This window comes from Tenrec ecaudatus, chromosome 10 (genome assembly GCF_050624435.1).
Source record: "Tenrec ecaudatus isolate mTenEca1 chromosome 10, mTenEca1.hap1, whole genome shotgun sequence".
In the NCBI taxonomy this organism is placed as follows: Eukaryota; Metazoa; Chordata; class Mammalia; order Afrosoricida; family Tenrecidae; genus Tenrec; species Tenrec ecaudatus.
Genome location: NC_134539.1, coordinates 124,207,670 through 124,221,037, shown reverse-complemented (window position 1 = coordinate 124,221,037; position 13,368 = coordinate 124,207,670). Strand labels below are relative to the sequence as shown.

The 13,368-nt window shown below is 57.5% G+C and overlaps 1 protein-coding gene across 1 annotated transcript; it reads left to right on the top strand.

The window, feature by feature from the left end:
- Positions 1 to 4,285: 4,285 nt before the first annotated feature.
- Positions 4,286 to 13,282, top strand: EPX (eosinophil peroxidase). The gene is made up of 13 exons (XM_075559632.1): positions 4,286 to 4,412; positions 4,534 to 4,627; positions 4,832 to 5,007; positions 5,141 to 5,258; positions 5,386 to 5,515; positions 6,458 to 6,664; positions 7,867 to 8,185; positions 8,565 to 8,725; positions 9,109 to 9,364; positions 9,778 to 9,948; positions 11,924 to 12,161; positions 12,769 to 12,979; positions 13,262 to 13,282. The coding sequence occupies exons 1-13, from the start codon at positions 4,286 to 4,288 to the stop codon at positions 13,280 to 13,282; spliced, it is 2,229 nt and encodes a 742-aa protein (XP_075415747.1).
- Positions 13,283 to 13,368: the final 86 nt, after the last annotated feature.

Here is a 13,368-nt window from a genome sequence, read left to right as displayed (position 1 = left end):
ATGCTAATTTTGGAGACCTTCCAGGTGCCTAGCTCTGAGTGGTCCACAAAGCTCTTAAACTCCTTGTCCCACCCATCCCTTGATGTCCATCACTGCCCTTGCAGACAGTCACAAGGGAGCGTCACAAAGGAGACAATACAACAACAGAGCAACAGGCCGATTCAACAAACATTGCTGAATGCTTGCTGCAGACCAGGAACTGTGGTGGCAGTCTGCGTTCTCCCAAGAACTCTCTAAGATAGGGTCGGCATGTGAGTGAGGTGGGCTCTGAGAGGTTGAGTCACCTCTCCGAGTGGATGATGGCGCTGGGAGGGAAATCTGCGTTCTCATCCCAGGTCTCACACTTTCCATGAGCTTCCAGATGGCAAGTGGTGTGGCTGGGGCACAGAGAAAAAGGCAGGAGGGCCATGTCTCACCTTCTCTGGCTACAGAGAGGTGAGAGAGTCCACATTTTCCCAAGAAAGACTCCTAGGAGGCAGAGGTCAGACATGCCGCCAGCCTCCATTCTTCCTTCCTCCAGTCTGAAACCAACGTCCCTCCCAAGACACCCTCCTTCTCTTCTGAGCTATCGTGGCCCTGGCAACAGCCACACCAAACTCATGACAGAGCTAACGGATTACACACCAGAATTTAAAAACAAAACATTAAGGAGAGAATTCTTTGGTCTGTAGTGCTTCTTCTCAGTCTTCCCGGTAGGCACACCTCTCTCACTGCTCCTGAGCCCCTCAGCCACAGGGCTCCCTGGCCTCTGCCCTGCCTGGTCAAGCATTTACAAAGCTCCTTTGGTGCTGATCAATGCCCAGAGGACGTCCCTCTCTGAAAGCCATCCTCAGGCTCAGAGGTGCTCCAGGTTACTCATTCTGAAGGCTGGGAAGCCCACTGCTCTGTGTGCAGCCGCTGGTGCTTCTGCTGCTTTGGCCACAGGGATTTTGAATGGGCTCTGCTGGTGGCTCTTCTTTCTTGATGGAATTCCCTATTCCTGCTTCGGAAAGAGCTTGTTTTATACCCAGCAGTAATGGCAAAACTGACCAACTCCTTCTATTAGCTTCACACACCCTGTTTGCATGGCCCCAGGCAATCACCTGGGGCAGTTCCAAAGACTGCAGCCAGGCCCAGCCATTTCACCTCCCTGCTGGAAAAGCTTCCTGCAGGATCAGCCGAGGCCTGGAAGCAGATAGAGGATGGGGGTGTGGATGTGGAGGGGTAGGGTCCTGTGAGAGGAGGCAGATGTTAGGCTGAAGGGGAAGCTGGAGGCCAGCAGACTGAGACCAGGACAGCCAAGTGGCACCTCCTGCTTCTCCCTTCATATTCACCCCCCAAATAGCTGGCCCGAAGAGTGTCCCAAGGACCAGCCTTCCCAAGTCTAGGGTATGGGCTCAGGAAACCTAACCCTATGCCAGGGCCCCTCGGGGGTTTGCTCCCATCAGCCTGCCTCTCACCGTCCCTGAGTAACCAATATGTCCGAATCCCTGGAAGACTAGCCAGCGTGGCAAGGCTGGGTGTGTCTCAGACGTCTGTCTCAGGAAGAACCTGTGCGCAATTCACGGTTGCTGAAGGGTTAGAGCCCCTGAGGGGCAGGGACCCTGGAAGGACAGCATCCCAGGTCACACACTCACCCTGTGCCCTGCTGCCCAACCACTACAGACTCTGGTGTCCTGAGAGCGAGGGCTGGAAGAAGCACCCTTGGGGAGAATTCTCCATAAACTCCGTGCTGTTCCGACTCACACCGACCCTCAAAGGCAGGGTAGAACGGCCCCTACAGGGTTTCTCTGTGGGAAGCCGACTGACACATCGACCTGTGCAGAGCAGCTGGTCAGTCTGAACCACTGACCTTTCAGTCAGCATCTGAGTGCGTATCCACTGTGTCACTGGCACTCCTGGGGGAGCACTCTGCACCATTTGCTAGCACGCTCCTTCCCAGGGGTCTTTGTCCCCTTCTTGTGGAATTGGAACCAGGTTCTGGAGAGGTTGTGATGTATGCAAAGTCAGGCTGCGGGTTCATGACAAGGCACCCAGTGTGCTTTCAGCTGCTGTATGGGCCAGTTCCCTGCCCTGCCCGCCTCCCCCACCCCCTGCCCAGAGGGGCCTCTGATAAAGATAAGATCAGACCAGAAGGGCCAGGTCTTTAACTGGAGCTTGTAAATGGAGTTGCTGAAATGGTCGTTTCAAAAGCAACCATGGAGGCCAGTGGCAGTTGGTGTGGGAGGAGCAGGGGTGCAGGGCAATGGGGTTTGGGTGGGGGGTGGGGCTGCAGAGCAGGGGACATGGGCACCGGGAACAACCCTGCTGGCAGTGTGGAGAAGACGTTGGCATGGAGGTTGCCAGCTGAAGAAGGGGCCAGGGCAGCCAGGCTTCAGGGCACCAGGGTTCCTGAGCTGAGTTCTGAGAGAGGAGCGGATTTTCCAGCAGACTGAGATGGGGATGGGGTTGACACCATGGACCATCAGTCACACTCCATCGCTTTTTACTCCTTGGGCTGCTAAGTGCAAGGGTAGCTGGCCCAAGCCACCAGCTGCTCCGTGGAAGAAAGACAGGGCTTTCTACTCCCACAAAGAGCTGCAGTCCCAGATCTCACAGGGGCAGGTCTATCCTGGCCTATCGGGCTGCTATGAGTCAGCATTGACTCCACGGCAGTGAGCGTGGTTTTGGTTTTGAGATGGACTGAGACCCTGGGCCATCAGTCAAACTCCATTGCTTTTATCCAACCGAGGAGACCACAGGTGGAAAGGCCAGGCCACGTGAGAGAGCCCGAGCCTGATTGGGAGTGGGGGTCATCCATTCTCTATACCTCCCATGTGGACATAGAGACTCACCCCATTTTCAGTCAGTGACAGAGCGTCCTCAAGCACAGCACGCCCTGGCCCTATGGCCACAAACCACCTCTCAAGCGGAAGCTAAGTAAGCCAACAGGAAGTCAGAGTTTAAACCCACTACTCTGATAGACATGGAAGAACCATCTGGAGACGCTCCCAGTCCAAGGCAGGACTCTGCCTTTTCTGGAGGTCGGCTCTGGGGTCGCTCAGTTGACTGCTTTCCCATTGCATCCACCGAACGACCCCTAAAAGGGACCCTTTCGTTTCACTGCCAGACCCTGCGCTGGTCATCATGCCGCCTTACCCCAGGAACCTTAGAGTGAGTAGTGGAGGGGGAGGAAGGAGGAGTGGATCATAGATTATACATCATCCACTTATTCAATGCAGTTATTGAGCTTTGTGTGGCCACCAAAAGCCAGGCCTCACGCTGGGCAAGGCAAGTGGACGGGGATTCAAGGGGAAGCCAGGCACGGCCCGTGCTAGGTCGGAGAGAGAGAGGAGCCTTGCCAATCATCTGGCCCAACCCTCATTTTAGGAATGGGAACAGTGGGTCACAGAGAGAAATGACTTGTCCAGAGCCACACAACTAGTTAGTGACAAGCAGGTCCCACCCCCTGGGTCAGAGTGATGTTGTGGTCCAGGCCCTGCTCTGGACCCTGAAGGAGGGCATCCGTGAGCTGCCCAACAGAGGACCCCCACTCTGGGGGAGCCTAGTTTCTACTGGGAGGAGATGCAAGACACACTCACGATAGCAAATAAGTACATTCTGTCCGGGGCTAGAAGGTGGCAGCGCTGGGAAAGAGCGGGTAAGTCAGGCAGGGTGAGGCGGGAGCACACGGGGAGACCTGCGGGGCTGGGCGCCAGGTAAACTCTGGGGTCAGCCTAGGGACTTGCTGCTGTGAGTGGCCATCAGGTTCACTCCAGCTTGTGGCCACTCGATGTGTGTGTGGCAGAACTGCCCACAGCGTGTCCCCAGCGGTAACCCGTGACGGGAGCAGACGGTCAAGTCTTTTGCCCGTGGAGAGACCTGTTGGCGAGCAGCTGAGCGCCTGAGGCTGTGTCACCGGGGCTCCTTCGGGGCTACCTGGCAAGTAGAGCATCACATGCATCTCAGAGCCGCTGACAAAGCACAGCTGCAGCCTGAACAGGCAGCGGCCCCGTTTCATTGATGAGGCCACGGAGGCTGAGGGTCTTCCTGCTAACCGCTAAGCCTGAGGGCAGGGGAGGGAGGGAAGGACCCCCACAGGCCGGCAAGGGAAAGGGTGGGAGGGGTGCTCATTCTCACACCATCCCTGGAAACCAGAGGGAAGTCCCAGGGCTCCACCCTAAGGGGCAGGACTTTTAGCACTCCCCTCCCCCCTCCAGGATGGGTTTAAAAGTCCCTGCCATGCTGCTGCCAGAGAATAGCTGAAGGGGTCTGCTTGGGGCCTCTGGGAGAGAAAGGAGCAGGGACCCCGGCAGGCAGATTCAGGATGTGGCTGTCAGTGGCCGAGCCAGTTGTGGCTGGGAGTCCCCTGGTAGAGGTGAAGCTGCTGCTGGCCCTGGCAGGGGTGCTGACCGCACTCATGGCCCACCAGCCCTGTGAGGGCTCTCCTCCAGGTAGGTAGCCCCTTACACAGCCAAGGAGGAGATGGGGCCGATGGGGGTGGAGTGAGGGAAGGTCTTGGGAGTGGGGGTCCTGTGGCTTCTCTGGACACTGAGTCTTTGTGTCTCTGGGCAGCCCCCCCCAGGACAGTGGCGAGCTCAGTCATACAGGACTGCATGGCAGAGGCCAAGCTGATGGTGGACACAGCCTACAATCGGACACAGAGGAGGTGGGCCTGGGTCAGGGGGGATCCCTGAGCAGGTGGGCTCCAGTCAGGCCCATGGTACCACCGCCCTGCCCCAGCCACCATGGGGCCTCCGCTGGAGAGGGCTTCTCTCTGGTCCCTCCTGTCTGTCCTTCCTGTCCACCCCCGGCCTGGGGTGGTTAGGTGTGTCTGCACCTGTCTCTAGCTCCCCCCTCCCTTTCTGGGCAGTATCAAGCAGCGACTTCGCAGTGGCTCGGCCAGCCCCATGGATCTCCTGTCCTACTTCAAGCAGCCCGTGGCGGCCACCAGGAGCGTCATCCGAGCCGCTGACCGTATGCATGTGGCCTTGGGGCTGCTGGAAGAGAAGGTCCACCTGGAGGGATTCAGGCCCTTCAACGCCACTGGTACTGAGCTCCCCGCCCAGCCCGGGGCCTGCTCCCGGCCAGGGAATGATAAGAAGCCAGGGATGGAGGATTGGGAGGGACAGGGCAGCTTAGGAAGGACTCTGAGCCTCGGACCCTGCCTCTCTACCCATAGATGTGCTCACGGAAGCCCAGCTTCAGCTGCTGTCCAAGGTCAGCGGCTGTGACGTCCCCGTCAACGCTGAGCAGTGCAGCGACCAGTACCGCACCATCACGGGGAGATGCAATAACCAGTGGGTGATGCCAGGGGCTGTGCCCGACCTGCTGGATGCCTGCCTCTCTCACCCTGCCCCCACCCCCCTCCATGCTGAGCCCGCCTGGGTCTTGAGCCCGGCTAAGCTCAGTCCCTTTCTGCTGCAGGAAGAGGCCCTGGCTCGGCTCCTCCAACAGGGCCCTGGCCCGCTGGCTACCGGCCCAGTATGAGGATGGGCGGTCCCGCCCCTTCGGCTGGACTCCCTCCAAGAGGCTCAATGGCTTCCCTCTGCCCCTTGTGAGTCAGGGTGGTTGAGGGTCTCTTCAGACCTGGCCCAGGGTCGGGCGGGGAAAGGTAAACCTGGGCCTGGAACCCAGCGTTCCGAGCCCCGGCTTCCGCGTGTGTAACACGGCAACCCCGCGGTAGCCGTCCCACCCGGCAATGAGCCGCTGGGACACAGAACCGCCGTGACGGCAGTAGTGTTTGTTTTCAGAGAGAATTCGTGTCAAAGTATCTTGCTAAGTATGAAGAGCTATAGATCGTGTCTAGCTGTATCTATTGCTCCGTTTAAGCTCTATCAAGCCATCGAGTTATGCTGTCGATGTAATAATCCATCTCCTCCCCAGTATCAAGGTGGGTTGACTCATTTTCCTTCCGCTGACCCTCCCATCCATGTATCTAGTCATTGTCCACACACCTGTCATCCGTCACCTAGCACGTCTACTTTAGGATTATCTATTAATCCACCAACTGATCTATGGATTTGGTCTACTTATCTCTCTAAAATAGTTAGTGGGGTTTGGGCTAGGCCCGTGGGTCCTCAGCCTTCTTTTTATTCCCAGAATCCTCAGAACCTATCCTTCTAGGCATGACAGTCACTTTCTCTCTCAAAGCAAACTCACTGCCGGCGAGTCGATGCTGACGCACAGTGACCCGATAGGACAGAGCAGAACTGCCCGAGACTGTAGCTCATTACAGAGATGGGACGCCTGTCTTTCTGCTACTGGAGGTTTCAAACTGCCACCTTGCAGGCAGCAGCCCCACAGGTCACCACTGTGCCACCAGGTCTTCCTGTGACAGCCACCACGAGACCAGCTGCCTCTCCAAGAGGAAAGGGGGGGGAGGGCAGCAGTGAAGGCTTGCGCATCTCCTCCTGCAGGGGTGCTGCGTCCCCGTGTCCCCCGTGTCCTTCCCCGGGTCAGGGAGCCAGGGCTATGCTGACATTTTCATCCCACCCAGGTCCGGGAGGTCTCCAACCTGATTGTGCGCTTCCCCAGAGAGAGGCTGGCCTCGGACTCGCACCGGACCCTCATGTTCATGCAGTGGGGCCAGTTCATCGACCATGACCTGGACTTCGTCCCAGAGTCCCCAGCCAGAGTGGCCTTCTCGGGGGGCGTTGACTGCGAGAAGACCTGTGCTCAGCTGCCCCCCTGCTTCCCCATCAAGGTACCCTAGCTAAACCCTCAGGGCCCAGCCAGAGAGCGGGGCTGGGGATCCCAAATGTGGCGGCCCCAGGCTCCCATCTCTCTTCGGGGCTGGGTGTCAGTCGAAGACACCAGGAGCCACTGTGCTCAGTCACCGAAGACTTGTGGTGCCAAGAGACCCGGGGCAGAGTCCTCGTTCTGTGCAGGTGTGTGGTCGGGGGTGCCAGAGGGGAACACTCTCCCAGGAAGGGCCATGCGGCTTCATAGAGGGCCAAGCACATCAGACAGGCCCTAACCCTTGGCTCTGATTCCAGCAAGGGAGCCTCTGGCCTCCTGCCTTGGGAGGCCTTTAGGATCTCTTGCTCTGGCCCCGCTCCTCCTGCCCTCTCCCTCTCCTAGCAGTGGGTTGTGAGCCTACTCTCAGGCCGAGATGAAGGGGCAGTGTGAACACCCGGGAAGGCGAGAGGGAACCCAGAGCGCCACGCCTCTGTTGGGAGTGAGAACACACGGTACACACGCACACACACATGCACACGCACATGCACGCACAGAGGCAGGGCAGCCTTCACCAGGGAGGGAACTTGAAGGGCTCCCAGCTGAAACCTTCAGCAGCTCTAACCCTGCCCAGGGCCGCCCTTCGGAGGAGCCTCCCAGCCCCTCTTACCACACCTTTCTGCAGTTTGGGGCGTTTCTATCAAGTCATACGAAAGATGGGGCTTCCTCTTTCCATAAAGAGGGTCCGTCTCAGAAACCCACCGGGGCAGTTCTACCCTGTCCAGCATCCAGTTGAGGGTGGCGAGTGAGATGGAGCCAAACAAAAAGAAAAAAGAAGACATCTCAGTGTAAAGCCACACAGCTCTGCGGGGGGGGGGGGGGGGCCTGAGCCGCCTGCCACCTGGACTGGCTTTTGTGGGCCTTCCTGGTGCCCAAACCCCCTGCACAGCAAGGTCCTGCCAGACGCACTAGCTTCAAGTACAGGCCCAAGCACCCGGAGAAGGAGGTTCTGGACCCACCTCTCCCACTAACTAGCTGTCCTTCCCCCCTCGGAGCCTCTGTTTCCCCATCTGGGAAACAAGGCTCTAGATCATCTCAGAGGCCTCTTCCCTCTCTAGCCTTCCTGCTCAGGCGTCTTCCTGAAGGAGAGGCGCCGGGGACAATGTTTTGAGGCAGGTGGGCGATGATGAGGAGACGTGAGCCTGCTGTTGAGCCCCTCTCCCCCTCCAGATCCCACGGAATGACCCCCGCATCAGGAACCAGAGTGACTGCATCCCTTTCTTCCGCTCGGCGCCCTCCTGCCCTCAAGACAAGAACAGCGTCCGCAACCAGATCAACGCGCTCACCTCCTTCGTGGACGCCAGCATGGTGTACGGCAGCGAAGTCGCCCTCGCCCTGCGGCTGCGCAACAAGACCAACCACCTGGGGCTCCTGGCAGTCAACCAACAATTTCGCGACCACGGCCGGGACTTGCTGCCCTTCGGCAACGAGCGGCCCGACCCCTGTCTGCTCACCAACCCCTCCGTGCGCATTCCTTGCTTCCTGGCAGGTCAGACTCGGGAGCAGGGGCTGTGGCTGGGCAGGATGGCGGGGTTTGGTGGCTGTGTGTGGTTCTAGCCCTCAACATTAGGCAGGCTTGTCTATCACAGAATCGGCTCGTGGGAAAGAGTCCCCACGTGCATGGCCAGTTCTGCCTGCTCGACCCTCTCCGGGGACAAGGGACTCACCCCTACATGTCACTGTTGTTGGTTGCCCGCAAGTCAACGTCAACTCCTGGTGACCCCACGCCCTTAGGGTTGCCAGGCGGTGACTTTGTCCGGAGCGTATGTGTCTCTGAGTGGATTTGAACCAGGGACCACCAGGGCACCCCAGCAGGAAGATGTTTTTCTGGGCAGGGCTGTAGTGACCCTGCATTTGGGGTTTTCAAGGTGACACCCGATCCAGTGAAACCCCCATGCTGGCAGCCCTGCACACCCTCTTTATGCGGGAGCACAACCGCCTGGCCACCCAGCTGAAGTGCCTGAACCCCCAGTGGACTGGCGACAAGCTGTACTATGAGGCGCGGAAGATCGTGGGGGCCATGGTGCAGGTAGGGAGCTCTGGGTCTCAGCTTCACCAGGGGGGCAGGTGGGGACAAGGTGTGATGCCCACCTTCCTGAATACATCCTTGAAGATGTGACTGGGGGACCCGTGAGATTTGACCTGTACCCCCAATTCTTCCAGAAGCTCAATTCTGGACTCAGAGCTGTGGCCCTGTCCCATACTGCTTTCAGAAGCTCATCAGCCATTAGAAAATCAACAATGGAATGGGAAATCGATGATAGGAAATGGGCATTGCTACTTTTCACATGATGACAGAACACACCATGGGTGGTCATTTGAACAGTCCTTCGAAAAGCAAAAGACCCCAGCCAACGAGGGAGCGGGGTGGGCGGCCACGAAAGTCATGTTCCTCCCGTGCCTTCTGTTCAGATCATCACATACCGAGACTTTCTGCCCTTGGTTCTGGGCAAGGTCCGGGCCAAGAGAACGCTGGGATCCTACAAGGGCTACTGCCCCAATGTGGACCCCCGAGTGGCCAACGTCTTCACCCTGGCCTTCCGCTTCGGCCACACCATGCTCCAGCCTTTGGTGTACCGCCTGGACCACCGGTACCAGGCCTCGGCCCCCGGCTCCCGTGTCCCATTGAGCTCTTCCTTCTTTGCCAGCTGGCGGGTCGTGTACGAAGGTGACCGGGTTTCCCAGAGACAGGCGGGGAGGGATGGACGTGGGAATGGGGTCGCACCTTCTCCCAGGAGAACCAGGCTTTCTACCGGGAGGGCATGCTGCTTCTCAGGCCACTGCTAGCCATCTCCCGGGAACAGTGAAAAAGAGGCAGGTGATCAAAGCCCCCACTCCGGAGGCAGCAGAGGGCTTCCAAAAGGGGGAACAAGGGCAGCCTGATGCGGGAGGGAGCCTTCCTTCTCCTCGTTAAGAAGTGGGGGGACACTTTTCCCTCCCAGCTCCCTATGTGTCTGCCCAGCCCCGCTTCCTGATTCACACAGAATACAAGCACCTGGCTAGTCCAGCTCAGAGCCCACTAGGCTTGGCATCACCGGATGACCCCGGCTTAGTCTGTGCTGTTCACACACTTGCCACCAGGTGGCATCGACCCTCTCCTCCGCGGCCTCATGGCCACGCCTGCCAAGCTGAACCGTCAAGATTCCATGCTGGTGGATGAGCTTCGGGACCGGTTGTTCCGGCAGGTGAGAAGGATCGGGCTGGATCTGGCGGCTCTCAACATGCAGCGCAGCCGGGACCATGGCATCCCAGGTGAGGGAGCCCTCGGCCCCGCTTCTACACTGAGCCCTGTGGGTGTCTCCGTTCAGACTGGGGGTTGTACAGGCTGTGCTGAGGTTTAAGGGCACACAAGGCGAGGTTCATAGGCCCAGGAACACCTGTTTGCAGTCACGGCAGGCACCCAGCTTTCTTCCATCAAAAGATCAGGATGTAGGCACAGGAGCTGACAAAAGGCAATCTGAACGTTCCCAGAAGGAAACAAATAAACAAAAAAACGCGCCTCGATTTCCAAGGCAGGGATGGACTGCTCCATTCCCTGCCACAGGGCAAGCTGCAAGGAAAACAAAACCGAACTCACTGCGATCCAGTTGATATGGACTCACCGATGCCCCATAGGGCAGAGTGGACGCGCCGCTGTGAGTTCCTGAGACTGTAACACTTCATGGGATTAGAGCCTCATGTTTCTCCCGCGGAGCTGTCTGGTTGTTTGGAGCCGCGACGTTGCGGTTAGCAGTCCAAACCACCGAGGCTCCCTGCCCGGCAAAAGGCGCTGCACAAACCTGCCCTCTGGGCCATTCACCCGGGACTCTGCAGGCTGGGCTAAGGGCACCCCCTGGTGGCCACGAAGACTGCTGGCCTCCCACATGGCAGCACCCTACGTTTTCTGTTTCCCGCATCATTTGCTCCTAGCAAGGGCAGCTATGGGGAGATACCACTGACATTACTATTAGATACCCTGATACTGCTATTTCAACCTCCTCCCATCCTGTCCCAAGCTCCAACCCAAATGTGGAATTGGAACATCAGGTTTAAGCTTCATGGAGACGTGGAGTGACCTTGGGAAGAGTCTGACTGCTCAACCTCCATTGGGCGGGGATAACACGCCCCTCAAAGGTGTGCTGAGGCTCCGGACGGAGACGTGTGCACATGCTCAGTAAGGGTGTGGCGCTAGAAGGCTTCACTGCGCTGAGGGGCGGCGGGATGCCTGTGAGGTGCACTCCAGCAGACCGCACGGGGTTAAGTCACATCACATGACGTGGCCCTGGTGCACCCACTGCCATCGAGTGGGTTCTGACTGGTAGCGATCCTACAGGACAGAGTAGAACTGCTCTTCGAGCCTCATCTTCTCCCCATGGAGAGACTGGCAGGTTTAAACTACTGGCCTTCTGGTTAGCAGCTCAGTGCATAAGCCACTCTGCCGTCAGGGCTCCGGGGACCCTCCGGTCTGACTGGTCTTTGGAAATCCCCATGGAGTGAAAACAAAACCAGCACACACACAACCGCCCAACAAACAGCGTTACTGGAGTCTTCTCAAATCCACTTGTTCAAAGTACAGAGTGAAGAACGCTTTTACAATTGATTGCAGGGTTGTTCAACCATCACCATGATTGATATCAGAACATTTTTATCACACACACACCCCTACAGAAACCTCATTTTATCACACACACCCCTAAGAAACCTCATCATTTCTCATCCCCGTCCAAGACAATCGCTTCATCTCTTCCGTCTCGGGAGCTTTGCTGATTCTAGACCTCGCACACGGGCGGAGTCATTCCGTCTGTGGTTCTTGTCTGAGCGGGTTAACTGCTCCCATGGGTTTCGTGTGTTGGCTCGTTCACTCATTTAACTCTTTCATTCACTTGTTCTGCAAACCTTGAGAGGCCTTTGATGTCCTGGGCACTGTCACCTTTGTGCTTGCCTGCGAGCCTGATATTAATGCCACGAAATGCCCCACATTTGTGGTTCTGAGCACGGGGTCCCAACAGCTTTTCACACGAGGACGCGGTCCTCGGTTGGCTGCAGAGTGGTGGCGTGGCGTCTGGCATTAGACGGTGGTGTGTTCCTCAGAAGGCCGGGGCTCGCTCCTGTCACTAGGGAGCATCTCCTTCTGTGAAATACTGTGAAATGCATTCTGCCAGAGGGATTTGTGGAGAAGCAGGAGTTCAGGGTTGCTCTGCAGGGGTGAGACTCATCGGCTCTCCCTCCCGCTGCCCTCCTGTTTCAGGGTACAACGCCTGGAGGCGCTTCTGTGGGCTCTCTCAGCCTCGGAACTTGGCACAACTTAGCCAAGTGCTGAAAAACAAGGATTTGGCAAGGAAGTTCTTGCATCTGTATGGGACGCCTGACAACATAGACATCTGGATTGGAGCGATCGCAGAGCCTCTTTTGCCAGGGGCCCGAGTGGGGCCTCTTCTGGCCTGTCTTTTTGAGAAACAGTTTAGCAACCTCCGTGATGGAGACAGGTAAGTCCGGGACCCTGCCCTACCAGAGAGCCATGGTACAAAGCGCCAGCATCTCACTCGGAAGCGAGGGGAGGGAGCTGATCTTTTAGCTTCATTTTTGTCCAAGCTGATAGACTCGGAACAGGAGGCTCCCTGGCAGGAGGTCACAGAAGGGACACCACGATCGCAGGCAAGTCTGATGTTGATGAAGCCATGCTCCTCACCTTTCACCTAGGAGACAGGGTGGCCAGCCTAGCGATTCTAGACAAGCAGATCCCAGAAAGCCTGGGCCCAGAAGGCCTAGGCTAGATCTGGCATCCCTTTCAGTGAACTTGTGGTGTAAGAGCTACTTAAGGCACAAACCAAGGTTAGGGAGGATGTGCCGGACCGGGCAGTGCTAAGGTGGAACCTACTTGAAGACATGAAAGCACCCCGTCCAGTTCTGGCCACTTGAAGACTGGGCGTTTAATACTGGGCAGGTGACTGTACCTGTCTCTGCATCTATGGAATGGGAAATAATGCATACAGTTCAGAATGAAATCACGTCTGGTACCAGGCATACACCAGGGGCCTGTTCTAAGTGAACTCCTTCCTAACCTTCGCCCATGTCTCTTGACTGTCTTCGTAGGTTCTGGTGGGAGAAACTGGGTGTTTTCACCAAGAGGCAGCGCACTGCACTGCAGCAGATCTCCCTGTCTCGGATTGTGTGTGACAATACTGGTATCACCACCATTTCGACAGACATCTTCAGGGCCAGCACCTATCCCCGGGACTTTAAAAGGTGCAGCCGCCTCCCCAGGTTGAACCTGGCGGCCTGGAAAGCCACGAAGGCTCTGCAGGTGAGGGGAGGCTTCCTCCAGCAGTCCCAGGCCATGGTGGGCGGGCAGGTGGGACAGTGGGATCCCCTTAGGCCTCCAAGATGATAGGATCTGTCACTAGGGATGGTATACTCTCCCCTGATGGCTTCCCAGGGTGCTGGCTGCTGAGAGGCTAATCCAGGGCTTAGAACTTGGGGGAACAATTAGAAACTGGCCAATGATACTCGGCACAGGGACCCCATACACCACAACAAGCTCTACCTAGAAACCCCAGAAGCTTCCTTACCTGCTTTGTCTCTGCAGGAGTCCATCCCGAGCCTGTAACCCTGGAGACAAGAGCCTGGGAAAGACCACCCAGCTACCTTCTTCTCCCCCTGGGGCAGTGGTGTCCTGCTGATGGCCCCGCTGGC